Source organism: Salmo salar, chromosome 03, assembly GCF_965601325.2.
Source record: "Salmo salar chromosome 03, fSalSal1, whole genome shotgun sequence".
Classification (NCBI taxonomy): Eukaryota; Metazoa; Chordata; class Actinopteri; order Salmoniformes; family Salmonidae; genus Salmo; species Salmo salar.
The window spans coordinates 98,433,296-98,461,288 of NC_138293.1; the positions used below are offsets into that span (position 1 = coordinate 98,433,296).

The 27,993-nt window shown below is 45.8% G+C and overlaps 1 protein-coding gene across 1 annotated transcript in view; it reads left to right on the top strand.

Moving 5' to 3' along the window:
* Positions 1-27,989, top strand: part of LOC106601962 (polycomb protein suz12-A) — a 46,010-nt gene extending 18,021 nt beyond the window's left edge. The window contains exons 9-16 of the mRNA XM_082972933.1: positions 347-452; positions 3,814-3,997; positions 5,381-5,472; positions 11,869-12,012; positions 13,392-13,549; positions 17,960-18,164; positions 20,801-20,880; positions 23,544-27,989. Of these exons, the coding sequence (XP_082829059.1) occupies positions 347-452; positions 3,814-3,997; positions 5,381-5,472; positions 11,869-12,012; positions 13,392-13,549; positions 17,960-18,164; positions 20,801-20,880; positions 23,544-23,940 (1,366 nt within the window). The 3' untranslated portion in view covers positions 23,941-27,989. The remainder of the gene's footprint in view (positions 1-346; positions 453-3,813; positions 3,998-5,380; positions 5,473-11,868; positions 12,013-13,391; positions 13,550-17,959; positions 18,165-20,800; positions 20,881-23,543) is intronic.
* Positions 27,990-27,993: the final 4 nt, after the last annotated feature.

Genomic DNA, 27,993 nt, shown 5'->3' on the forward strand with positions numbered 1-27,993 from the left:
TGGCGGGCTGTGGGGCTTGTTCCACAACAACTGCATTGCAGTTGGCCATCTAGAAATCACCTTTCTTCACAAAAACCGACTCACTCTGCATCACTGATTTGAAGCTCTGGAAGACGGCCAATGTCCCTTCCTCCTTTCAGGCGTCTGCAGTTGTTGGATGGGCTGTTGCTGTTAAGGGGGGGGTGTGTGTGTGTGTGTGTGTGTGTGTGTGTGTGTGTGTGTGTGTGTGTGTGTGTGTGTGTGTGTGTGTGTGTGTGTGTGTGTGTGTGTGTGTGTGTGTGTGTGTGTGTGTGTGTGTGTGTGTGTGTGTGTGTGTGTGTGTGTGTGTGTGTGTGTGTGTGTGTAGGCGTCTGCAGTTGTTAGATGGAGAGTATGAGGTGTCTATGCAGCAGATGGTGGACTGTCCTGTCAACAAGAAGAGAGCCACCTGGGAAACGAACCTGGATGGAAAGGTACGTGTGTGTTGTCACCAGACCAGAACGTGGACTTGGATACCAGGTTTAGTGCCCCATTACTCCATACCAAAACAATACCAGTGTTATGTGTTGCTGCCATGCTGTGTTGTCTTAGGTCTCTCTTTATGTAGTGTTGTGTTGTCATGTGTTGCTGCCATGCTGTGTTGTTGTCTTAGGTCTCTCTTTATGTAGTGTTGTGTTGTCATGTGTTGCTGCCATGCTGTGTTGTTGTCTTAGGTCTCTCTTTATGTAGTGTTGTGTTGCTGCCATGCTGTGTTGTTGTCTTAGGTCTCTCTTTATGTAGTGTTGTGTTGCTGCCATGCTGTGTTGTTGTCTTAGGTCTCTCTTTATGTAGTGTTGTGTTGCTGCCATGCTGTGTTGTTGTCTAAGGTCTCTCTTTATGTAGTGTTGTGTTGTCATGTGTTGCTGCCATGCTGTGTTGTTGTCTTAGGTCTCTCTTTATGTAGTGTTGTGTTGTCATGTGTTGCTGCCATGCTGTGTTGTTGTCTTAGGTCTCTCTTTATGTAGTGTTGTGTTGCTGCCATGCTGTGTTGTTGTCTTAGGTCTCTCTTTATGTAGTGTTGTGTTGCTGCCATGCTGTGTTGTTGTCTTAGGTCTGTCTTTATGTAGTGTTGTGTTGCTGCCATGCTGTGTTGTTGTCTTAGGTCTCTCTTTATGTAGTGTTGTGTTGCTGCCATGCTGTGTTGTTGTGTTAGGTCTCTCTTTATGTAGTGTTGTCATGTGTTGCTGCCATGCTGTGTTGTTGTCTTAGGTCTCTCTTTATGTAGTGTTGTCTTGCTGCCATGCTCTGTTGTTGTCTTATGTCTCTCTTTATGTAGTGTTGTGTTGCTGCCATGCTGTGTTGTTGTCTTAGGTCTCTCTTTATGTAGTGTTGTCTTGCTGCCATGCTCTGTTGTTGTCTTATGTCTCTCTTTATGTAGTGTTGTGTTGCTGCCATGCTGTGTTGTTGTCTCAGGTCTCTCTTTATGTAGTGTTGTGTTGCTGCCATGCTGTGTTGTTGTCTTAGGTCTCTCTTTATGTAGTGTTGTGTTGCTGCCATGCTGTGTTGTTGTCTTAGGTCTCTCTTTATGTAGTGTTGCTGCCATGCTGTGTTGTTGTCTAAGGTCTCTCTTTATGTAGTGTTGTGTTGCTGCCATGCTGTGTTGTTGTCTTATGTCTCTCTTTATGTAGTGTTGTGTTGCTGCCATGCTGTGTTGTTGTCTTAGGTCTCTCTTTATGTAGTGTTGTGTTGCTGCCATGCTGTGTTGTTGTCTTAGGTCTGTCTTTATGTAGTGTTGTGTTGCTGCCATGCTGTGTTGTTGTCTTAGGTCTCTCTTTATGTAGTGTTGTGTTGCTGCCATGCTGTGTTGTTGTGTTAGGTCTCTCTTTATGTAGTGTTGTCATGTGTTGCTGCCATGCTGTGTTGTTGTCTTAGGTCTCTCTTTATGTAGTGTTGTCTTGCTGCCATGCTCTGTTGTTGTCTTATGTCTCTCTTTATGTAGTGTTGTGTTGCTGCCATGCTGTGTTGTTGTCTTAGGTCTCTCTTTATGTAGTGTTGTCTTGCTGCCATGCTCTGTTGTTGTCTTATGTCTCTCTTTATGTAGTGTTGTGTTGCTGCCATGCTGTGTTGTTGTCTCAGGTCTCTCTTTATGTAGTGTTGTGTTGCTGCCATGCTGTGTTTTTGTCTTAGGTCTCTCTTTATGTAGTGTTGTGTTGCTGCCATGCTGTGTTGTTGTCTTAGGTCTCTCTTTATGTAGTGTTGTGTTGCTGCCATGCTGTGTTGTTGTCTAAGGTCTCTCTTTATGTAGTGTTGTGTTGCTGCCATGCTGTGTTGTTGTCTTATGTCTCTCTTTATGTAGTGTTGTGTTGCTGCCATGCTGTGTTGTTGTCTTAGGTCTCTCTTTATGTAGTGTTGTGTTGCTGCCATGCTGTGTTGTTGTCTTAGGTCTCTCTTTATGTAGTGTTGTGTTGCTGCCATGCTGTGTTGTTGTCTTAGGTCTCTCTTTATGTAGTGTTGTGTTGTCATGTGTTGCTGCCATGCTGTGTTGTTGTCTTAGGTCTCTCTTTATGTAGTGTTGTGTTGCTGCCATGCTGTGTTGTTGTCTTAGGTCTCTCTTTATGTAGTGTTGTGTTGCTGCCATGCTGTGTTGTTGTCTTAGGTCTCTCTTTATGTAGTGTTGTGTTGTCATGTGTTGCTGCCATGCTGTGTTGTTGTCTTAGGTCTCTCTTTATGTAGTGTTGTGTTGCTGCCATGCTGTGTTGTTGTCTTAGGTCTCTCTTTATGTAGTGTTGTGTTGCTGCCATGCTGTGTTGTTGTCTTAGGTCTCTCTTTATGTAGTGTTGTGTTGCTGCCATGCTGTGTTGTTGTCTCAGGTCTGTCTTTATGTAGTGTTGTGATGTCTCTCTTGTCGTGATGTGTGTTTTGTCCTATATTTTTATTTTATTTATTTTTAATCCCAGTCCCCGTCCCTGCAGGAGGCCTTTTGGTAGGCCATCATTGTAAATAAGAATTTATTCTTAACTGACTTGCCTAGTTAAATAAAGGTTACATAAAACATGTAAATAAATAAAAGGTATATTAACCAATGTCCCAGAATGGCTCTTGATCCAGACAGATAAACTCAGCTACTGCTCTGTTCAATAGTTAGGCATCTGAGAAGTTCAATATCATTACATTTAAAATAGGAATGTGACAAATGTAAAAACATTAAAACAGCCATTTAAAAAAAGTAAAAAATTAAACGATGAATCATCAAATGCGGTCCTACGTATGACCCACTAGTGGTAGTGAAATGTTAGCTTTAGCTGTAAGCTAGCAAGGAACGTTAGCCTACAAAGCTGGAAGCTACCGGTATCTTCTGTGCAGGCTAAGTGGAGATCTAACATGATGCAGCCCAGACTCCCAGTACAGGCTGAGTGGAGATCTAACATGATGCAGCCCAGACTCCCAGTACAGGCTGAGTGGAGATCTAACATGATGCAGCCCAGACTCCCAGTACAGGCTGAGTGGAGATCTAACATGATGCAGCCCAGACTCCCAGTACAGGCTGAGTGGAGGTCTAACATGATGCAGCCCAGACTCCCAGTACAGGCTGAGCGGTACAGGCACGTGCACTCCGTGGGGGACATCGACTGCATTGATAAACAGATTTGATCCGTGAGACACATTTGGCAGAAGTACCGAAAATAAAAATGATTGTATCAAAAAAGTACTGAAGTTTTGTATACGGTGCATCACTAGTGTGTAATTCCTCCTCCCAGGCCCCTGGTCTTCCTCTCTGAACAGATAGGAAGAGGTCAGCACTTCCCTTTACTCATGTCTTTGTCTCTCTCTCTCTCCCTTCCCCACTTTCTGTAGCTCCTCCCTCCGTTTGAGACGTTCTCCAAGGGTCCTACTCTCCAGTTCACGCTGCGTTGGACAGGCGAGCCCAGTGATAGGTCGACGGCCCCTGTGGCCAAACCCCTCGCCACGCGGAACGCTGACGCTAGCAGCCTGACCTCCGACCCTAGGCCCTGCTCCCTCAGACCCACTCAGACCGTAGGTGAGACACGGGCCGGACGACGCACGCGCACACAGACGGACTGTTGTAATCTGTAGAAGCTCACTAAATGGTGTCAACTTAAAGGGATACTTTAACATAAACCATGTTTAAATGAATATCATTTTTATGTCTTTGCGTCCGGTATAAAGGAAGTTAGAGGTAGTTTTGTGAGCCAATGCTAACTAACGTTAGCACAATGACTGGAAGTCTGTGGTATCTGCTAGCGAACATTAGTTAGAAATTGCGCTAGTGATAGTTAGCAATATCCTTCATACTGGACACCGAGAAATAGAAGTATTATCCACGAGTTCATCTGATTTCTGGGGAAGTAGATAAAGGGCCTCATTGCCAAAATCCCAAAGTATCCGTTTAAGGAAAAGAAGTGAGGAGAGGAGCTTGAGGAGAGGAGGTGAGGAAGCCTTAGTAGACTATTGAGATGCAGCCCTGTGACTATGGTCTACTGCCGCCCACAGGTTACATCCCAAATTGCATCCTATTCTATATATAGTGCACTACTGTTGACCTGGAAACGATGGGCCCTTTTCCCTATATTGTACACTACTTGACCAGAGTCCTATGGGTACCTTGTACAGCCAGTAGCCGGTTAGACAGTCAGTAACATTATAGACAGGATCACTGGGTCTGTATGTAACATGCAACCCCTTTAAACATGGTACACGTTAAAGAATCCCGTTAAACATGGTTCACGTTAAAGAACCCCTTTAAACATGGTACACGTTAAAGTATCCCTTTAAACATGGTTCACGTTAAAGTATCCCTTTAAACATGGTTCACGTTAAAGTATCCCTTTAAACATGGTATATGTTAAAGTATCCCTTTAAACATGGTACACGTTAAAGTATCCCTTTAAACATGGTTCACGTTAAAGTATCCCTTTAAACATGGTATATGTTAAAGTATCCCTTTAAACATGGTACACGTTAAAGTATCCCTTTAAACATGGTACACGTTAAAGAATCCCTTTAAACATGGTATATGTTAAAGTATCCCTTTAAACATGGTACACGTTAAAGAATCCCTTTAAACATGGTACACGTTAAAGAATCCCTTTAAACATGGTACACGTTAAAGAACCCCTTTAAACATGGTTCACGTTAAAGTATCCCTTTAAACATGGTTCACGTTAAAGTATCCCTTTAAACATGGTTCACGTTAAAGTATCCCTTTAAACATGGTACACGTTAAAGAACCCCTTTAAACATGGTTCACGTTAAAGTATCCCTTTAAACATGGTTCACGTTAAAGTATCCCTTTAAACATGGTTCACGTTAAAGTATCCCTTTAAACATGGTTCACGTTAAAGAACCCCTTTAAACATGGTTCACGTTTCCTCTCTCTCTCTCTCTCTCTCTCTCTCTGTAGCTGTGATAGACTCCTTCAGCAGTACAGAATTTCAGATGAGACGAGAACACACACTTGAGGAACAAAGTGACAATCTACGCATATTCTACCAGGTGAGAGGGAGAAACACACTTACATTTTACATTTTAGCCATTTAGCAGACGCTCTTATCCAGAGCGACTTATAGTAGTGAATGCATACATTTCATTTCATACATTTTTTTTCCCCCGTACTGGTCCCCCGTTGTATTGTTGTCTTTAGTGCACATTGCATTGTGCAATCCATGTCAATCACAGCTGTGTTGTGCTTGTCTTTTGTTCTCTTGTTATGTGTCTGACTGGGGGTGGATGGTATTAGAGACCTGGTCCTTTATAACAGGTCTGACTGGGGGGTATTAGAGACCTGGTCCTTTATAACAGGTCTGACTGGGGGGTGGATGGTATTAGAGACCTGGTCCTTTATAACAGGTCTGACTGGGGGTGGATGGTATTAGAGACCTGGTCCTTTATAACAGGTCTGACTGGGGGGTGGATGGTATTAGAGACCTGGTCCTTTATAACAGGTCTGACTGGGGGTGGATGGTATTAGAGACCTGGTCCTTTATAACAGGTCTGACTGGGGGGTGGATTGTATTAGAGACCTGGTCCTTTATAACAGGTCTGACTGGGGGGTATTAGAGACCTGGTCCTGTATAACAGGTCTGACTGGGGGTGGATGGTATTAGAGACCTGGTCCTTTATAACAGGTCTGACTGGGGGGTATTAGAGACCTGGTCCTTTATAACAGGTCTGACTGGGGGGTATTAGAGACCTGGTCCTTTATAACAGGTCTGACTGGGGGGTGGATGGTATTAGAGACCTGGTCCTTTATAACAGGTCTGACTGGGGGTGGATGGTATTAGAGACCTGGTCCTTTATAACAGGTCTGACTGGGGGGTGGATGGTATTAGAGACCTGGTCCTTTATAACAGGTCTGACTGGGGGTGGATGGTATTAGAGACCTGGTCCTTTATAACAGGTCTGACTGGGGGGTGGATTGTATTAGAGACCTGGTCCTTTATAACAGGTCTGACTGGGGGTGGATGGTATTAGAGACCTGGTCCTTTATAACAGGTCTGACTGGGGGGTGGATGGTATTAGAGACCTGGTCCTTTATAACAGGTCTGACTGGGGGGTGGATGGTATTAGAGACCTGGTCCTTTATAACAGGTCTGACTGGGGGGTGGATGGTATTAGAGACCTGGTCCTTTATAACAGGTCTGACTGGGGGGTGGATGGTATTAGAGACCTGGTCCTGTATAACAGGTCTGACTGGGGGTGGATGGTATTAGAGACCTGGTCCTTTATAACAGGTCTGACTGGGGGGTATTAGAGACCTGGTCCTTTATAACAGGTCTGACTGGGGGTGGATGGTATTAGAGACCTGGTCCTTTATAACAGGTCTGACTGGGGGGTATTAGAGACCTGGTCCTTTATAACAGGTCTGACTGGGGGTGGATGGTATTAGAGACCTGGTGCTTTATAACAGGTCTGACTGGGGGGTGGATGGTATTAGAGACCTGGTCCTTTATAACAGGTCTGACTGGGGGGTATTAGAGACCTGGTCCTTTATAACAGGTCTGACTGGGGGGTGGATGGTATTAGAGACCTGGTCCTTTATAACAGGTCTGACTGGGGGTGGATGGTATTAGAGACCTGGTCCTTTATAACAGGTCTGACTGGGGGGCGGATAGTATTAGAGACCTGGTCCTTTATAACAGGTCTGACTGGGGGTGGATGGTATTAGAGACCTGGTCCTTTATAACAGGTCTGACTGGGGGGTGGATGGTATTAGAGACCTGGTCCTTTATAACAGGTCTGACTGGGGGTGGATGGTATTAGAGACCTGGTCCTTTATAACAGGTCTGACTGGGGGTGGATGGTATTAGAGACCTGGTCCTTTATAACAGGTCTGACTGGGGGGTGGATGGTATTAGAGACCTGGTCCTTTATAACAGGTCTGACTGGGGGTGGATGGTATTAGAGACCTGGTCCTTTATAACAAGTCTGATTGGGGGGTATTAGAGACCTGGTCCTTTATAACAGGTCTGACTGGGGGGTGGATGGTATTAGAGACCTGGTCCTGTATAACAGGTCTGACTGGGGGGTGGATGGTATTAGAGACCTGGTCCTTTATAACAGGTCTGACTGGGGGGTATTAGAGACCTGGTCCTTTATAACAGGTCTGACTGGGGGGTGGATGGTATTAGAGACCTGGTCCTTTATAACAGGTCTGACTGGGGGTGGATGGTATTAGAGACCTGGTCCTTTATAACAGGTCTGACTGGTGGGTGGATGGTATTAGAGACCTGGTCCTTTATAACAGGTCTGACTGGTGGGTGGATGGTATTAGAGACCTGGTCCTTTATAACAGGTCTGACTGGGGGTGGATGGTATTAGAGACCTGGTCCTTTATAACAGGTCTGACTGGGGGGTGGATGGTATTAGAGACCTGGTCCTTTATAACAGGTCTGACTGGGGGTGGATGGTATTAGAGACCTGGTCCTTTATAACAGGTCTGACTGGGGGGTATTAGAGACCTGGTCCTTTACAACAGGTCTGACTGGGGGGTGGATGGTATTAGAGACCTGGTCCTTTATAACAGGTCTGACTGGGGGTGGATGGTATTAGAGACCTGGTCCTTTATAACAGGTCTGACTGGGGGGCGGATAGTATTAGAGACCTGGTCCTTTATAACAGGTCTGACTGGGGGGTGGATGGTATTAGAGACCTGGTCCTTTATAACAGGTCTGACTGGGGGGTGGATGGTATTAGAGACCTGGTCCTTTATAACAGGTCTGACTGGGGGGTGGATGGTATTAGAGACCTGGTCCTTTATAACAGGTCTGACTGGGTGTGGGTGGTATTAGAGACCTGGTCCTTTATAACAGGTCTGACTGGGGGGTGGATGGTATTAGAGACCTGGTCCTTTATAACAGGTCTGACTGGGGGTGGATGGTATTAGAGACCTGGTCCTTTATAACAGGTCTGACTGGGGGGTATTAGAGACCTGGTCCTTTATAACAGGTCTGACTGGGGGGTGGATGGTATTAGAGACCTGGTCCTGTATAACAGGTCTGACTGGGGGGTGGATGGTATTAGAGACCTGGTCCTTTATAACAGGTCTGACTGGGGGGTGGATGGTATTAGAGACCTGGTCCTTTATAACAGGTCTGACTGGGGGTGGATGGTATTAGAGACCTGGTCCTTTATAACAGGTCTGACTGGGGGGTGGATGGTATTAGAGACCTGGTCCTTTATAACAGGTCTGACTGGGGGGTGGATGGTATTAGAGACCTGGTCCTTTATAACAGGTCTGACTGGGGGTGGATGGTATTAGAGACCTGGTCCTTTATAACAGGTCTGACTGGGGGGTGGATGGTATTAGAGACCTGGTCCTTTATAACAGGTCTGACTGGGGGGTATTAGAGACCTGGTCCTTTATAACAGGTCTGACTGGGGGGTGGATGGTATTAGAGACCTGGTCCTTTATAACAGGTCTGACTGGGGGTGGATGGTATTAGAGACCTGGTCCTTTATAACAGGTCTGACTGGGGGGCGGATAGTATTAGAGACCTGGTCCTTTATAACAGGTCTGACTGGGGGGTGGATGGTATTAGAGACCTGGTCCTTTATAACAGGTCTGACTGGGGGGTGGATGGTATTAGAGACCTGGTCCTTTATAACAGGTCTGACTGGGGGGTGGATGGTATTAGAGACCTGGTCCTTTATAACAGGTCTGACTGGGTGTGGGTGGTATTAGAGACCTGGTCCTTTATAACAGGTCTGACTGGGGGGTGGATGGTATTAGAGACCTGGTCCTTTATAACAGGTCTGACTGGGGGTGGATGGTATTAGAGACCTGGTCCTTTATAACAGGTCTGACTGGGGGGTATTAGAGACCTGGTCCTTTATAACAGGTCTGACTGGGGGGTGGATGGTATTAGAGACCTGGTCCTGTATAACAGGTCTGACTGGGGGGTGGATGGTATTAGAGACCTGGTCCTTTATAACAGGTCTGACTGGGGGGTGGATGGTATTAGAGACCTGGTCCTTTATAACAGGTCTGACTGGGGGTGGATGGTATTAGAGACCTGGTCCTTTATAACAGGTCTGACTGGGGGGTGGATGGTATTAGAGACCTGGTCCTTTATAACAGGTCTGACTGGGGGTGGATGGTATTAGAGACCTGGTCCTTTATAACAGGTCTGACTGGGGGGTATTAGAGACCTGGTCCTTTATAACAGGTCTGACTGGGGGGTGGATGGTATTAGAGACCTGGTCCTTTATAACAGGTCTGACTGGGGGGTGGATGGTATTAGAGACCTGGTCCTTTATAACAGGTCTGACTGGGGGGTGGATGGTATTAGAGACCTGGTCCTTTATAACAGGTCTGACTGGGGGGTATTAGAGACCTGGTCCTTTATAACAGGTCTGACTGGGGGGTGGATGGTATTAGAGACCTGGTCCTTTATAACAGGTCTGACTGGGGGTGGATGGTATTAGAGACCTGGTCCTTTATAACAGGTCTGACTGGGGGGCGGATAGTATTAGAGACCTGGTCCTTTATAACAGGTCTGACTGGGGGTGGATGGTATTAGAGACCTGGTCCTTTATAACAGGTCTGACTGGGGGTGGATGGTATTAGAGACCTGGTCCTTTATAACAGGTCTGACTGGGGGTGGATGGTATTAGAGACCTGGTCCTTTATAACAGGTCTGACTGGGGGGTGGATGGTATTAGAGACCTGGTCCTTTATAACAGGTCTGACTGGGGGTGGATGGTATTAGAGACCTGGTCCTTTATAACAGGTCTGACTGGGGGTGGGTGGTATTAGAGACCTGGTCCTTTATAACAGGTCTGACTGGGGGGTGGATGGTATTAGAGACCTGGTCCTTTATAACAGGTCTGACTGGGGGTGGATGGTATTAGAGACCTGGTCCTTTATAACAGGTCTGACTGGGGGGTATTAGAGACCTGGTCCTTTATAACAGGTCTGACTGGGGGGTGGATGGTATTAGAGACCTGGTCCTGTATAACAGGTCTGACTGGGGGGTGGATGGTATTAGAGACCTGGTCCTTTATAACAGGTCTGACTGGGGGGTATTAGAGACCTGGTCCTTTATAACAGGTCTGACTGGGGGGTGGATGGTATTAGAGACCTGGTCCTTTATAACAGGTCTGACTGGGGGGTATTAGAGACCTGGTCCTTTATAACAGGTCTGACTGGGGGGTGGATGGTATTAGAGACCTGGTCCTTTATAACAGGTCTGACTGGGGGGTGGATGGTATTAGAGACCTGGTCCTTTATAACAGGTCTGACTGGGGGGTGGATGGTATTAGAGACCTGGTCCTTTATAACAGGTCTGACTGGGGGGTGGATGGTATTAGAGACCTGGTCCTTTATAACAGGTTTGACTGGGGGGTGGATGGTATTAGAGACCTGGTCCTTTATAACAGGTCTGACTGGGGGGTGGATGGTATTAGAGACCTGGTCCTTTATAACAGGTCTGACTGGGGGGTATTAGAGACCTGGTCCTTTATAACAGGTCTGACTGGGGGGTATTAGAGACCTGGTCCTTTATAACAGGTCTGACTGGGGGGTGGATGGTATTAGAGACCTGGTCCTTTATAACAGGTCTGACTGGGGGGTATTAGAGACCTGGTCCTTTATAACAGGTCTGACTGGGGGGTATTAGAGACCTGGTCCTTTATAACAGGTCTGACTGGGGGTGGATGGTATTAGAGACCTGGTCCTTTATAACAGGTCTGACTGGGGGGTATTAGAGACCTGGTCCTTTATAACAGGTCTGACTGGGGGGTGGATGGTATTAGAGACCTGGTCCTTTATAACAGGTCTGACTGGGGGGTGGATTGTATTAGAGACCTGGTCCTTTATAACAGGTCTGACTGGGGGGTATTAGAGACCTGGTCCTGTATAACAGGTCTGACTGGGGGTGGATGGTATTAGAGACCTGGTCCTTTATAACAGGTCTGACTGGGGGGTGGATGGTATTAGAGACCTGGTCCTGTATAACAGGTCTGACTGGGGGGTGGATTGTATTAGAGACCTGGTCCTTTATAACAGGTCTGACTGGGGGGTATTAGAGACCTGGTCCTGTATAACAGGTCTGACTGGGGGTGGATGGTATTAGAGACCTGGTCCTTTATAACAGGTCTGACTGGGGGGTATTAGAGACCTGGTCCTTTATAACAGGTCTGACTGGGGGGTGGATGGTATTAGAGACCTGGTCCTTTATAACAGGTCCGCATCCTGTTTCCTATATAGTGCCCTTCATTTGACCAGGGCCCCATAGTCACCATACTGGCAATAGGGTCCCATTTGGTACAGTGTATTTCAGACTTGTCTGTCTATGATGGGGAGTTTCTACTGGCTCCTACTCTATGGTCAGACTGGCTTACCTTTCCTGTGGGATTACATAGTCTATATCCTTCTCTCCCTCTCTCTAGTTCCTGTATAACCACAACACACAGCAGCAGACCGAGGCTAGAGATGACCTCCACTGTCCCTGGTGCACTCTTAACTGTAGGAGACTCTACAGTCTCCTCAAACACCTCAAACTGGCCCACAGCAGATTCATCTTCAACTACGTGGTGAGAGAGAGCAAGAGAGACAGAGAGAGCAAGAGAGACAGAGAGAGAGCAAGAGAGACAGAGAGAGACAGAGAGAGAGCAAGAGAGACAGAGAGAGAGGCAAGAGAGACAGAGAGAGCAAGAGAGACAGAGAGAGAGCAAGAGAGACAGAGAGAGCAAGAGAGACAGAGAGAGCAAGAGAGACAGAGAGAGAGCAAGAGAGACAGAGAGAAAGCAAGAGAGACAGAGAGAGACAGAGAGAGACAGAGAGAGACAGAGAGAGAGCAAGAGAGACACAGAGAGACACAGAGAGACAGACAGACAGAGACCGAGAGAGAGAGACCGAGAGAGAGAGACCGAGAGAGAGAGACCGAGAGAGAGAGACCGAGAGAGAGAGACCGAGAGAGAGAGAGACCGAGAGAGAGAGACCGAGAGAGAGACCGAGAGAGAGAGAGAGAGAGAGAGAGAGAGACCGACCGAGAGAGAGAGAGCGACCGAGAGAGAGAGAGCGACCGAGAGAGAGAGAGCGACCGAGAGAGCGACCGAGAGAGAGAGAGCGACCGAGAGAGAGAGAGCGACCGAGAGAGCGACCGAGAGAGCGACCGAGAGAGAGAGAGCGACCGAGAGAGAGAGAGCGACCGAGAGAGAGAGAGCGACCGAGAGAGAGAGAGCGACCGAGAGAGAGAGAGCGACCGAGAGAGAGAGAGCGACCGAGAGAGAGAGAGCGACCGAGAGAGAGAGAGCGACCGAGAGAGAGAGAGCGACCGAGAGAGAGAGAGCGACCGAGAGAGAGAGAGCGACCGAGAGAGAGAGAGCGACCGAGAGAGAGAGAGCGACCGAGAGAGAGAGAGCGACCGAGAGAGAGAGAGCGACCGAGAGAGAGAGAGCGACCGAGAGAGAGAGAGCGACCGAGAGAGAGAGCGACCGAGAGAGAGAGAGAGAGCGACCGAGAGAGAGAGAGAGAGCGACCGAGAGAGAGAGAGAGAGCGACCGAGAGAGAGAGAGAGAGCGACCGAGAGAGAGAGAGAGAGCGACCGAGAGAGAGAGAGAGAGCGACCGAGAGAGAGAGAGAGAGCGACCGAGAGAGAGAGAGAGAGCGACCGAGAGAGAGAGAGCGACCGAGAGAGAGAGAGAGAGAGAGAGAGACTGGTGCATTCTGAACTGTGGAAGACTGCGGTCTCCTCAAACTGGCCCACAACAGATCTTCAACTATGACTGCATTTAGACAGGCAGCCCAGTTCTGATATTTTTCCAGTAATTGGGCTGGCTGTGTAAACAGCCTGGGATGTGAGAGAGACCAGGGGTGGGGGGGGGGGGGGGGTGTAATGTCAGGAGCTGAATAAGGGCTAGTTATTAAACAGGTCCGTTGTGATTGACATGTTCTATGACCTCCTCCCCAGCCCCACCCTAAAGGAGCGAGGATAGACGTGTCTATTAATGAGCGTTACGACGGGGCGTACGCTGGGAATCCTCAGGATATTCACAGTCAGCCCGGCTTCGCCTTCAGCAGGAACGGACCCGTCAAGAGATCCCCTGTCACACACATCCTCGTCTGCAGGTAGCTGGGTACACACACACACACAGATGTTCATCTGCAGGTAACACAGACAGACACACACACAGATGTTCATCTGCAGGTAACACACACCCCTATAGTCGTAAAGGCCAATTCAAGTGGTTGTTCCACTGGATATTATAAGGTGAATGCACCAATTTGTAAGTCGCTCTGGATAAGAGCGTCTGCTAAATGACTTAAATGTAAATGTAAGTCCAGGTAGCAGATAAAGGGACCTATCAGATATGCATGTAGTTGCTGCTGTATGTTAACTAATATACATGGGTTCTAACTTCAACAATGGTTTGTTACTTTACAATTGTAAAATATATGCTCCCCGCATTTAAAATCCAAGAAGACTGCTGGAAAGCCTGAACGCAAGATGGTAATTTCTGAGTCACACAGTGGAGGAATCTATTGTCTGTAGTCTACTGTACATGGTGGAGGAATCTATTGTCTGTAGTCTACTGTACATGATGGAGGAACATATTGTCTGTAGTCTACTGTACATGATGGAGGAACATATTGTCTGTAGTCTACTGTACATGATGGAGGAACATATTGTCTGTAGTCTACTGTACATGATGGAGGAACATATTGTCTGTAGTCTACTGTACATGGTGGAGGAACATATTGTCTGTAGTCTACTGTACATGGTGGAGGAACATATTGTCTGTAGTCTACTGTACATGATGGAGGAACATTGTCTGTAGTCTACTGTACATGATGGAGGAACATATTGTCTGTAGTCTACTGTACATGATGGAGGAACATATTGTCTGTAGTCTACTGTAGAGCTTCACAATTGCAAACTTTATAGAATAGAAATCTAATTACATCAATTAAATGTGGAACAACTTATTTGAGTGAACATTAGCAAGCCAGCAGCAGATGAAACAAAGTGAGTTCTCTCCTCCCTCTCTTCCCGGTTGTGGTTTGCCATCTAGCTTGCTACCTTTACTAGCCCATACCAGTGACATACTTGGCTATGTTATCGACATATAGCAGTACACAAACAAAATCTAGCTCACTTGCTAGAAAGAAATGGCCACATATTCATTCAGAAATGGAGGAAGAGCATAGCTAACTATAGCAAGGTAACGTTAGCAGCTGCCTCTTCAACATGAAGCCACTGTGACAACATAAATCCTAAAGCAAATACATAAAAACTTGCCCCAATGAGCAAAATCCACATTCACCCCTCCAAAGAAATCATGGCTCTGGGGCTTCTCCGAAATGACACCAGATCCGCAATCGGATCCATGGCCGACGCGTCACATTTCAGTTTAGCCTGCACTCGGCAGGCTGTGTAGAGCACTCCCCTGGAGACACAGAAAGGCTGAATTACCTGAACGCACAGCCCCCACAAACACCTTGAGAACGCTCTTCACAGTACGGTAACAGTGACCTCGGTCGCTGCCAAAACGACTCTTTCCCATAGGCTTCTACTATTGAGTTTTACATTTGGTTCGTTTTATCACTGTTCTTTAAATGGAAGAAGTGAAATAAATGTGCTATAGCTAGCTAACGTTAGCATGGAGGAAGCAAGTTAGCTCTTTCATTTACCCGGTTGACCTCCATGCTCACTGAAGTCTGTGTTAATGCTTGGTCTCTGCTGGTGCTGCTGGCTGTTTGAGATGCTTTAGAAGCCACATTGCTGGTGGGGACAGCATCCACTTTGAGAAGCAACTTCTTGCTGAAGCACTCCTTCCATTGTTGATAGCTGTGGAAGTTCTCAGGGATGAAAGGTGCCCCGCAGATTGACTACTAGACGCCCGGTTTCCACTAGTTACACTACATGACCAAAAGTATGTGGACACCTGCTCGTTGAACATTTACATTTACGTCATTTAGCAGACGCTCTTATCCAGAGCGACTTGCAACATCTCATTCCAAAATCATGGGCATTAATATGGAGTTGGTCCCCCCTTTACTGCTATAACAGCCTCCACTCTTCTGGGAAGGCTTTCCATTAAATCTTGGAACGTTGCTGCAGGGACTTGCTTCCATTCAGCAACAAGCATTAGTGAGGTCGGGGCTGAGGTCAGGGCTCTGTGCAGGCCAGTCAAGTTCTTCCACACCGATCTTGACAAACCATTTCTGTGTGGACCTCGCTTTGTGTATGGGGGCATTGTCTTGCTGAAACAGGAAAGAGCCTTCCCCAAACTGTTGCCATAAAGTTGGAAGCACAGAATCGTCTAGATTGTCATTGTATGCTGTAGCGTTAAGATTTCCCTTCCCTGGAACTAAGGGGTCTAGTCCGAACCCATTATGAAGCTCCCGACGAACAGTTCTTGTGCTGACGTTGCTTCCAGAGGCAGTTTGGAACTCGGTAGTGAGTCTTGCAACCGAGGACAGACGATTGTTATGCACTACACGTTTCAACACTCGCCGGTCTCATTCTGTGAGCTTGTGTTGCCTACCACTTCGTGGCTGAGCCGTTGTTGCTCCTAGACATTTCCACTTCACAATAACTGTACTAACAGTTGACCAGGGCACAAATTTGTCGAACTGACTTGTTGGAAAGGTGGCATCCTAGGACGGTGCCACTTTGAATGTCACTGAGCTCTTCAGTAAGGCCATTCTACTGCCAATGTTTGTCTATGGAGATTGCATGGCTGTTTGCTTGATTTTATACACCTGTCAGCAATGGGTGTGGCTGAAATAGACCAATCCACTCATTTGAATGGGTGTCCACATACTTTTGTGTATATAGTGTACCACAAACACAAAGTCAAAATTGTCTTTATCCTATCAATTCATGAAAACAAAAATGTGCTTTTTGGTCTTATTTTAAGGTCAAGGTTAGGCATAAGGTTAGCAGTGTGGGACCAATTCTTCCGCCTCATTCTCACAATGAGAATTTTCATGGTGTGAAGCTGACCATGTTGCGTTGTAGGATTTTTTCCAAAGTTAGAGCTGATTTGGAGAGAACCTCAAACCCAACTTTTAGAACAACATAATATTATAACAATTGATTTTAAAGTTTGTAATTTGGGAATGTTTTCTTGGGGTGCTCTAAGTTACTACTATATGTGTTTCTGGCATTGAGAAATAAATGCTGCTTTGAACATCCATCTTTACCTCTCTTTCCCTCTCTTCTGTTCTCCTTCCTGTAGGATCTTTACCCCTCTCTCTTTCCCTGTACCCCTCTCTTCTGTTCTCCTTCCTGTAGGATCTTTACCTCTCTCTTTCCCTGTACCCCTCTCTTCTGTTCTCCTTCCTGTAGGATCTTTACCCCTCTCTCTTTCCCTGTACCCCTCTCTTCTGTTCTCCTTCCTGTAGGATCTTTACCTCTCTCTCTTTCCCTGTACCCCTCTCTTCTGTTCTCCTTCCTGTAGGATCTTTACCCCTCTCTCTTTCCCTGTACCCCTCTCTTCTGTTCTCCTTCCTGTAGGATCTTTACCCCTCTCTCTTTCCCTCTACCCCTCTCTTCTGTTCTCCTTCCTGTAGGATCTTTACCTCTCTCTCTTTCCCTGTACCCCTCTCTTCTGTTCTCCTTCCTGTAGCATCTTTACCTCTCTCTTTCCCTGTACCCCTCTCTTCTGTTCTCCTTCCTGTAGGATCTTTACCCCTCTCTTCTGTTCTCCTTCCTGTAGGATCTTTACCCCTCTCTCTTTCCCTGTACCCCTCTCTTCTGTTCTCCTTCCTGTAGGATCTTTACCTCTCTCTTTCCCTCTACCCCTCTCTTCTGTTCTCCTTCCTGTAGGATCTTTACCTCTCTCTCTTTCCCTGTACCCCTCTCTTCTGTTCTCCTTCCTGTAGGATCTTTACCTCTCTCTTTCCCTGTACCCCTCTCTTCTGTTCTCCTTCCTGTAGGATCTTTACCTCTCTCTCTTTCCCTGTACCCCTCTCTTCTGTTCTCCTTCCTGTAGGATCTTTACCCCTCTCTTCTGTTCTCCTTCCTGTAGGATCTTTACCCCTCTCTCTTTCCCTGTACCCCTCTCTTCTGTTCTCCTTCCTGTAGGATCTTTACCTCTCTCTTTCCCTCTACCCCTCTCTTCTGTTCTCCTTCCTGTAGGATCTTTACCTCTCTCTCTTTCCCTGTACCCCTCTCTTCTGTTCTCCTTCCTGTAGGATCTTTACCCCTCTCTTCTGTTCTCCTTCCTGTAGGATCTTTACCCCTCTCTCTTTCCCTGTACCCCTCTCTTCTGTTCTCCTTCCTGTAGGATCTTTACCCCTCTCTCTTTCCCTGTACCCCTCTCTTCTGTTCTCCTTCCTGTAGGATCTTTACCTCTCTCTTTCCCTGTACCCCTCTCTTCTGTTCTCCTTCCTGTAGGATCTTTACCCCTCTCTCTAAATCCCCCTACCCATCTCCTCTCTTCCTGTAGGCTAAAGCATGTATGTATGTACAACGGTGTATGCAGGTACAATTGACAGTCACTTACTAAGCCCTTCCTCTCCTCCCCCCAGACCTAAGCGTGTTCTCCCCCCCAGTCTGTGTGAGTTCCTGGAGGCTGATGGAGAAGGAGGAGAGGGAGACCAGCAGAGAATCATCCCTGGTCACAACCGCCTCTACTTCCGCTCAGACAGCTGTACCCCCAAAACACCCCAGGAGGTAGATCACGACAGTGAGGATGAGACGGACCCCTTCTGGCTCCGAGAGAGGACCATCATGGTGAGAGACGCAAACACACACTGAGCAGCTAGCTACCACACGTGGTGAGATACACTGAGCAGGTAGCTAGATACCACACGTGGTGAGATACACTGAGCAGGTAGCTAGATACCACACGTGGTGAGATACACTGAGCAGGTAGCTAGATACCACACGTGGTGAGATACACCCCTGTTAAAATGGCAGGTTTTTGTGATGTAAAAGAATGAGACAAAGATAAATCATGTCAGAACTTTTTCTACTGTTAATGTGACCTATAATGTGAACAATTCAATTGAAAAACAAACTGAAATCTTCGAGGGGGAAAAATGAAAAATAAAAACCTTACAGTAACCTGGTTGCATAAGTGTGCACACCCTCTTATAACTGGGGATGTGGCTGTGTTCAGAATTAACCAATCACATTCAAACTCATGTTAAATAGAAGTCATTACACACCTGCCATCATTTAAAGTGACTCTGATTAATCACAAATAAAGTTCAGCTGTTCTAGTAGGATTTTCCTGACATTTTCTTAGTTGCATCTCAGAGCAAAAGCCATGGTCCGCAGAGAGCTTCAGAGGGATCTCATTGTTGAAAGATATCAGTCAGGAGAAGGGTACAAAATAATTTCCAAAGCATTACATATACCATGGAACACAGTGAAGACAGTCATCATCAAGTGGAGAAAATATGGCACCACAGAGACATTACCAAGAACTGGACGTCCCTCCAAAATGTATGAAAAGACGAGAAGAAAACTGGTCAGGGAGGCTTCCAAGAGGCCTACAGCAACATTAAAGGAACTGCAGGAATTTCTGGCAAGTACTGGCTGTGTGCTACATGTGACAACAATCTCCTGTATTCTTCATATGAATGGGCTATGGGGTAGGGTGGCAAGACGGAAGCCTTTTCTTACAATGAAAAGCATCCAAGCCGGGCTAAAGTTTGCAAAAACAAACATGAAGTCCCCCAAAAGCACGTGGGAAAATGTGTTATGGTCTGATGAAACCAAGGTTGAACTTTTTGGCCATAATTCCAAAAGGTATGTTTGGTGCAAAAACAACACTGCACATCACTCAAAGAACACCATACCCACAGTGAAGCATGGTGGTGGCAGCATCATGCGTTGGGGCTGTTTTTCTTCAGCTGGAAGGAGGGAATTATGGAGGGAATTATGAACAGTTCCAAATACCAGGCAATTTTGGCACAAAACCTTCAGGCATCCGTTAGAAAGCTGAAGATGAAGAGGAAGTTCACCTTTCAGCACGACAACGACCCAAAGCACACATCCAAATCACGAAAGCATGGCTTCACCAGAAGAAGATTAACGTTTTGGAATGGCCCAGACCTGAATCCAATTGAACATCTCTGGGGTGATCTGAAGAGGGCTGTGCACAGGAGATGTCCTCGCAATCTGACAGATTTGGAGCGCTTTTGCAAAGAAGAGGATAAATATTGCCACATCAAGATGTGCCATGCTAATAGACTCCTACCCAAAAAGACTGAGTGCTGTAATAAAATCAAAAGGTGCTTCAGCAAAGTATTAGTTTAAGGGTGTGCACACGTATGTAACCAGGTTATTGTGAGTTTTTTATTTCTCCCCCTCAAAGATTTCAGTTTGTTTTTCAATTGAATTGTTCACGTTATAGGTCACATTAAAGGTGGAAAAAGTTCTGACATGATTTATTGTTGTCTCATTATTTTACATCACAAAAACCTGGCGTCTTCACAGAGGTGTGTAGACTTTTTAAATCCACTGTAGCTACCACACATGGTGAGATACACGGAGCAGGTAGCTACCACATTACACTACCCATACAAACCCAGGTCTACCATTACATTACCATTACAGACTGTAGGTATTAGGCCCATACGAACCCAGGTCTACCATTACATTACCATTACAGACTGTAGGTATTAGGCCCATACAAACCCAGGTCTACCATTACATTACCATTACAGACTGTAGGTATTAGGCCCATACAAACCCAGGTCTACCATTACATTACCATTACAGACTGTAGGTATTAGGCCCATACAAACCCAGGTCTACCATTACATTACCATTACAGACTGTAGGTATTAGGCCCATACAAACCCAGGTCTACCATTACATTACCATTACAGACTGTAGGTATTAGGCCCATACGAACCCAGGTCTACCATTACATTACCATTACAGACTGTAGGTATTAGGCCCATACGAACCCAGGTCTACCATTACATTACCATTACAGACTGTAGGTATTAGGCCCATACGAACCCAGGTCTACCATTACATTACCATTACAGACTGTAGGTATTAGGCCCATACGAACCCAGGTCTACCATTACATTACCATTACAGACTGTAGGTATTAGGCCCATACGAACCCAGGTCTACCATTACATTACCATTACAGACTGTAGGTATTAGGCCCATACAAACCCAGGTCTACCATTACATTACCATTACAGACTGTAGGTATTAGGCCCATACAAACCCAGGTCTACCATTACATTACCATTACAGACTGTAGGTATTAGGCCCATACAAACCCAGGTCTACCATTACATTACCATTACAGACTGTAGGTATTACAGAGCCACACTGACATTGGGTTTGGAGTCTCCGACTTGACTGTGGATCCACTCTGACTGTTGTTCTGTCTACAGCAAATCCAGGAGTTTACAGACGTGAACGATGGAGAGAAGGAGGTGATGAAGCTATGGAACCTTCACGTTATGAAGTATGGGTACGTACCCCACACACACACCTACCTCCAAGTTATGAAGTATGGGTATGTACCCCACACACACCTACCTCCACGTTATGAAGTATGGGTATGTACCCCACACACACACCTACCTCCATGTTATGAAGTATGGGTATGTACCCCACATTAAAGCCCTAGCCTCATTATACAGCCTTTGTTTAAAGCTTCATAAGACGTTGCTGTGTCGTTCTCTAGAGCTTCATAAGGCGTTGCTGTGTGTCGTTCTCTAGAGCTTCATTAGACGTTGCTATGTGTCGTTCTCTAGAGCTTCATTAGACGTTGCTGTGTCGTTCTCTAGAGCTTCATTAGACGTTGCTGTGTGTCGTTCTCTAGAGCTTCATAAGATGTTGCTGTGTGTCGTTCTCTAGAGCTTCATAAGACGTTGCTGTGTGTCGTTCTCTAGAGCTTCATAAGACGTTGCTGTGTGTCGTTCTCTAGAGCTTCATAAGACGTTGCTGTGTGTCGTTCTCTAGAGCTTCATTAGACGTTGCTGTGTGTCGTTCTCTAGAGCTTCATAAGGCGTTGCTGTGTGTTGTTCTCTAGAGCTTCATTAGACGTTGCTGTGTGTCGTTCTCTAGAGCTTCATAAGACGTTGCTGTGTGTCGTTCTCTAGAGCTTCATAAGACGTTGCTGTGTGTCGTTCTCTAGAGCTTCATAAGACGTTGCTGTGTGTCGTTGATGTTTCCATCATATTGACTTGTTGGGGATAAAAGGCTGTGTGTGATGACGTAGTGCACATAAAAATATCTTTTGCGGTTAAATTCCCATGTACCGAGAAAAAAACAAAAAAAATGTCAGCAAACATGTTGCCTTATATAGTGAATGTGCCCTCTGGTCTTGGCCCGTGCCCCTGAGCCAACAGCTGGCACATACAGTGTGGGGTTAGCCTACATGATCAGATTATTATGGATAAGAGCTAGAATACTTTTGGGGGGGGGTCAAATGACAGCTAAGCATCGATCATCATGTCACCAGATTAAGACCCTCGATATTTTTTGCAAAGGAGCATCAAGTTCATCACCGTTCACTTTCACCTCCCTGTGCACTTTCACCTCCCTGTGAAGTTCATCACCGTGCACTTTCACCTCCCTGTGAAGTTCATCACCGTGCACTTTCACCTCCCTGTGAAGTTCATCACCGTGCACTTTCACCTCCCTGTGAAGTTCATCACTTATTAAATCTGTAGCTTAACTTCACTGGGGTAGGGGGCAGCATTCGGAATTTTGGATGAAAAGTGTGCCCAAACTAAACTGCCTGCTACTCAGGCCCAGAAGCTAGGATATGCATATAATTAGTAGATTTGGATAGAAAAGACTAAAGTTTCCAAAACCTGTTAAAATAATGTCTGTCAGTATAACAGAACTGAAATGGCAGGCGAAAACCTGAGGAAAATCCATCCAGGAAGTACTATTATATTGAAAGGCTGTTTTTCCATTGAAAGCCTATCCACCATACAAAGACTTAGGACCCAGTTCACGATCTCTATGGCTTCTTCTACATGTGGCCAGTCTTTAGGCATTGTTTCAGGCTTTTACTTTGAGAAATTAGGGAGATACAGCACTTTCAATGAGAGGACACTGGACATTTCCAGACATGAGTCCACCGCGTGATCGGGAAAGTGCCTTTCTTGTTTCTCCTTTTCTATTGACAAAGCTTTTGTCCGGTTGAAATATTATTGATTATTTATGACAAAAACAACCTGAGGATTGATTTTAAACATCGTTTGACATGTTTCTACATACTTTTATTGTACTTTTTTTACTTTTCGTCTCGATGTTGATAGCACGCATTGTGCCTTTGGATTACTGAACTAAACGCACCAACAAAACTGAGGTTTTTGGACATAAAGAGGAACATTATCGAACAAAACAAACATTATTGTGTAACATGGAGTCCTGGGAGTGCCATCAGATGAAGATCATCAAAGGTAAGTGATTCATTTTAATGCTATTTCTGACTTTTGTGACACCTCTCCTTGGTTGGAAAATGGCTGTATGGTTTTCTGTGGCTAGGGGCTGAGCTAACATAATCGCATGGTGTGCTTTCGTCGTAAAGCCTTTTTGAAATCTGACACAGCGGCTGGATTAACAAGACGTTTATCTTTAAAATGGTGTATAATACTTGTATGTTTGAGGAATTTCAATCATGGGATTTCTGTTGTTTTGAATTTGGCGCCCTGCAATTTCACTGGCTGTTGTCGAAGTGGGACGCTAGCGAGAGAGGTTAATAAACTGAATGGGAGGACCACACACACCATATCGTCACATGACTCCAAGTTTACTTCCATATGATGGTTGAATAGAAACCTGCTTAATGACATCTGTAGTTTAAATATGTTTTATTTAACTAGGCAAGTCAGTTAAGAACAAATTCATATTTACAATGATGGCATAGGGGTTAACTGCCTTGTTCAGGGGCAGAACGACAGATTTTTACCTTGTCAGCTCAGGGATTCGATCTAGCAACCTTTCAGTTACTGGTCCAACGCTCTAACCACTAGGCTACCTGCCGCCTCAAATGAATTAGTATTAACTAGGTGCTCTCTAGACTAGGGGCTCCATAGTGTCTGTGGCGCAGGCTAAAGTTTGACGTCCCTACTCTAATCCCCCTCTCTCTCTCTCCACTCTCTCTCTGCCCCTCAGCTACATAGCAGATAACCAGATGAACGGAGCCTGTCTGGCATTTGTGGAAGGTTGCGGTGCGTACATTGCCAGGAAGAACCTCTGTAGGAACTTCCTGTTACACCTGGTCAGCATGCATGACTTTAAACTGGTTACCACGACAACCATCAACCAGGCCATGACACGCCTCCGACACATCCAGCAGACCCAGCGGCAGGAAGGAGGAGAGGGGGATGGAGGAGAGGAGTCTCAGTCTGAGCTGCAACCCGACTATGCCACATGTAATGACGACCACACGGATGGTAAGAGTAACCATGGTAATGGCCACACGAATGGAAACGGCATCGGCGATGGTGATGAAGCTGGTTGTGCTGTTGCTGTGGAAACATCCAGGCCGAGCAAGAGGCATAAGTTCTGAGTTGCCCTCCGGCCCTCTCCTGGAGGAGTGATAAGTATCTAAAATGATGCCCGGTGATTGGCTGAGTGGAGGGTGAAAGAGGGTGTGGTGGTGGTGATTGGAGGGAATAAGAGAGACTCATGATGACATCATTCCAAACAAGCACTGTGTGTTGGGTTTACCGTATAGAGGTGGTGGGCCAGAATCATTTAAGGTCATTTGGACACACACACACACACACACAGTCCCACTGGTTATAGCAGGGAAACCTTCATCTAGTGTTTTCCCATGTCTGGTTCTTCAGTCTACCTTGATGTCATTAGACTAACGTTACAGTGACCATGAGTTCTGTAAACACATCACTTCAGCAATAACTTAGTCTGAGTCCCAACTGGCACCATATTCCTTTATACTAGTGTGCACTACTTTTCACCAGGCCCTGCTATAGACTAGCATTCTGTCCAGGAGGTGTACTTGTACATCAAGCCGTCTGCTATAGACTAGCATTCTGTCCAGGGGGTGTACTTGTACATCAAGTTGTCTGCTATAGACTAGCATTCTGTCCAGGGGGTGTACTTGTACATCAAGCTGTCTGCTGTAGACTAGTATTCTGTCCAGGGGGTGTACTTGTACATCAAGCTGTCTGCTGTAGACTAGCATTCTGTCCAGGGGGTGTACTAGTTCATCAAGCTGTCTGCTATAGACTAGCATTCTGTCCAGGAGGTGTACTTGTACATCAAGCTGTCTGCTGTAGACTAGCATTCTGTCCAGGAGGTGTACTTGTACATCAAGCTGTCTGCTGTAGACTAGCATTCTGTCCAGGGGGTGTACTTGTACATCAAGCCGTCTGCTATAGACTAGCATTCTGTCCAGGAGGTGTACTTGTACATCAAGCTGTCTGCAATAGATTAGCATTCTGTCCAGGGGGTGTACTTGTACATCAAGCCGTCTGCTATAGACTAGCATTCTGTCCAGGAGGTGTACTTGTACATCAAGCTGTCTGCTGTAGACTAGCATTCTGTCCAGGAGGTGTACTTGTACATCAAGCTGTCTGCTGTAGACTAGCATTCTGTCCAAGGGGTGTACTTGTACATCAAGCTGTCTGCAATAGATTAGCATTCTGTCCAGGGGGTGTACTAGTTCATCAAGCTGTCTGCAATAGATTCGCATTCTGTCCAGGGGGTGTACTTGTACATCAAGCTGTCTGCTATAGACTAGCATTCTGTCCAGGAGGTGTACTTGTACATCAAGCTGTCTGCAATAGATTAGCATTCTGTCCAGGGGGTGTACTAGTTCATCAAGCTGCCTCACTACAGAAGCAGGAGGTGGGCTCCTGCCCTCTGGGCCGTTCTGGCTGATACAAGGCTTACTTAGTACTTTTGGCCGAGGCCCATAGGGCCCTATATAGATCAGTGGTTCCCAAACTGTTTCACTCAGGCCCCTCTTCCAGCATTGGGGAACATCCATTTCTATGGGCACAAGCACTGTTCATGACAAACTGTTCACACCCCTAAAATGTTGCAGATTTAAAGCTTATTTCCTTGCAATTATATACATTTTGCCATGTCTAATGTGTATTCATGTGATATTTGAGTGACACAAAAATGAATGTCTAGGGGCTAAAAAAACGTTGAAAAAAACGTTAGCTGACATGGCAAAGAGGAACTGATGATGCAATAACCAGTTTCTACACGTCACCTTGTGCATTCTACTATTACAACTTTCAACAGTACCGTAATTTCCAGACTATTGAGCGCACCTGAATATAAGCCGCACCCACGGAATTTTTTTAAAAGTATTATTTTGAACATAAATAAGCCGCACATGTCTATAAGCCGCAGGTGCCTACCGGTACATTGAAACAAATTAACTTTACACAGGCTTTAACGAAACACGGCTTGTAACAAAAAAAATTATAATTGCAGTAAACAGTAGTCTACCAAGAAAGTCATTTCCTTTCAAAAAAAATTGAAAGCGGGAAAAATCCATATATTAGCCACGTCATTGTTTAAGCCGCGAGGTTCAAAGCGTAGGAAAAAAGTTGCGGCTTATAGTCCAGAAATGACGGTAAGTTGAAAGCTGGACTGAGTTCCTCCTAGGGGGGCGCGCCCCACAGTTTGGGAACCACTGATATATGGAATAGGATACCATCAGTACTGTGTCCATCCTCACTGGTCCAACCTACTTTAGCACCTGTCTTGTCTCCGGTGCCTGTTTGAGACAGACTTGGGTGTCTGTGCACTAGATAGGAAATAGGGTGCCATTTGGGATATTTGCTTTGGGACAAACTCGTTTTTAAAAAATATAGTTCAGTATAGAGACGAACCGAAAAGACTTGGGTCGTCTTCACTTGGGATGGACTACCTGAACAATATAAACGCTTGTTTTCGTTTTCTTTTGCTAAACGTTTTGCTACAGTGTGCACTAATGAATACCACCCTGATGACGGACAGACTGCTGAAATGTATTGTTATTTTTTTATAAGGGGAATGGTTGGTTGTATGATGATGCATTCTGAATTTGAACATTTGATTGTTGTATGTTTATTACTATGGTGGTCATTTTGAGGCTAAACTTGAGGACGGTACGCTGGTCTGAAGTCCAGCTCTTGGAAACAGTGTTGTTGGACTGGAAGGTGTCTGGCTCAGGGTGGAAAGATCACTTTACCCACAATCCTAAACTAAATGTGTATTGCTATCAGACCTCTGTTTAAATACCATTTGGAGTTAACGTTTGCTCTAGCCTGCCTGGAGTGCTAGATGGGAGGGGAGTTGCAGTTTTGGGACTATTCTATTGGTCCATTTAAGCCAGGCAAGCACAGATATAGTATTTGAACCCAGGTCTGGTTACCACTCAGTCAGTCAGGATCCAATGGTGCTACTAGACAGATGATTCAGGCCCTCAGCGAGCACTGATCACAGTCATCTGTAACCTTTTGAGGTCATTAGGTCAAGGTTCAGTTACACTGTATGACCACATTCATCATCAAGCTGAAACCGTGCAGCACCCGCATCCACTCACTGCTTTGGGGAGTGTCCCGAATGGCTCCCTATATAGTACACTACTTTAGACCAGGTACCATAGGGTAGTGCACTACTTAGGGAATAGGGTGCCATTTGGGACGTACTCTTACTATGTTGGACTAATTTGGCAAGGTCAGTGTTGACGTCTTCAGAAAGGTGACATGTTGACCTGCTAGACATAAACTATAGTAAATATCAGCACTCTGACATTAGTGGGGAGTTAAATGTTGACTTTCCTGACCAAAGGGAGTTGGATCTGCTGCAGATTTTCTACTATTTTCCTCATCTGTGAAACTGTCCCAAATAGCATCTTATTTCCTATATATATAGTGTACCATAGGGCCCTGGTCAAAAGTAGTATGGACCACAGGAGGTTGGTGGCACCTTTAATTGGGGAGGATGGGCTCGTGGTAATGGCTGGAGTAGAATGGTATCAAACACGTGATTTCCATGTGTTTGATGCCATTCTATTGGCACCGTTCCAGCCATTATGAGCCGTCCTCCCCTCAGCAGCCTCCACTGGTATGGGCCCCTGGTCAACAGGAGTATGGGGCCCTGGTCAACAGGAGTGCACTATATAGGAAATAGGGTGTCATTTCAGATGCATCCGTTGCTACTCCAGTGATGGGGTGGATCTTTTCAGGCGTGAACTTGAATTGCAATCAATCAGGACCCAAACAAAGGAAGCTGTTCCTAGGTTCTGTAGCTGTGTGCAGTATGTTGACTAGGGTCATGCTCATTTGACAGAAAACGTTATAAAGCACTCAAACGAGGGAGTTGGAGGTACTATCTGTACTAATCCAATAAAACGTATCTTCTGTTGCAAAATGTTTTGCTACAGTGCGCCTCAATGAACATGACCCAGGTTTGTGTATCCGTCACTTCAGGAAAGAAGAGCAACATTTTGCTCTAGCGAACCCAGATAAGGAAAACAGGACTTTGTACACCAACATCCTAAAACCAGCTGGATGTTGGGAATTTAGTAATAAAGGAGTCATAGAAAATGTTTTCTATTTAAAAGAATAAAGATGTTTTGTACTATTACCATTAA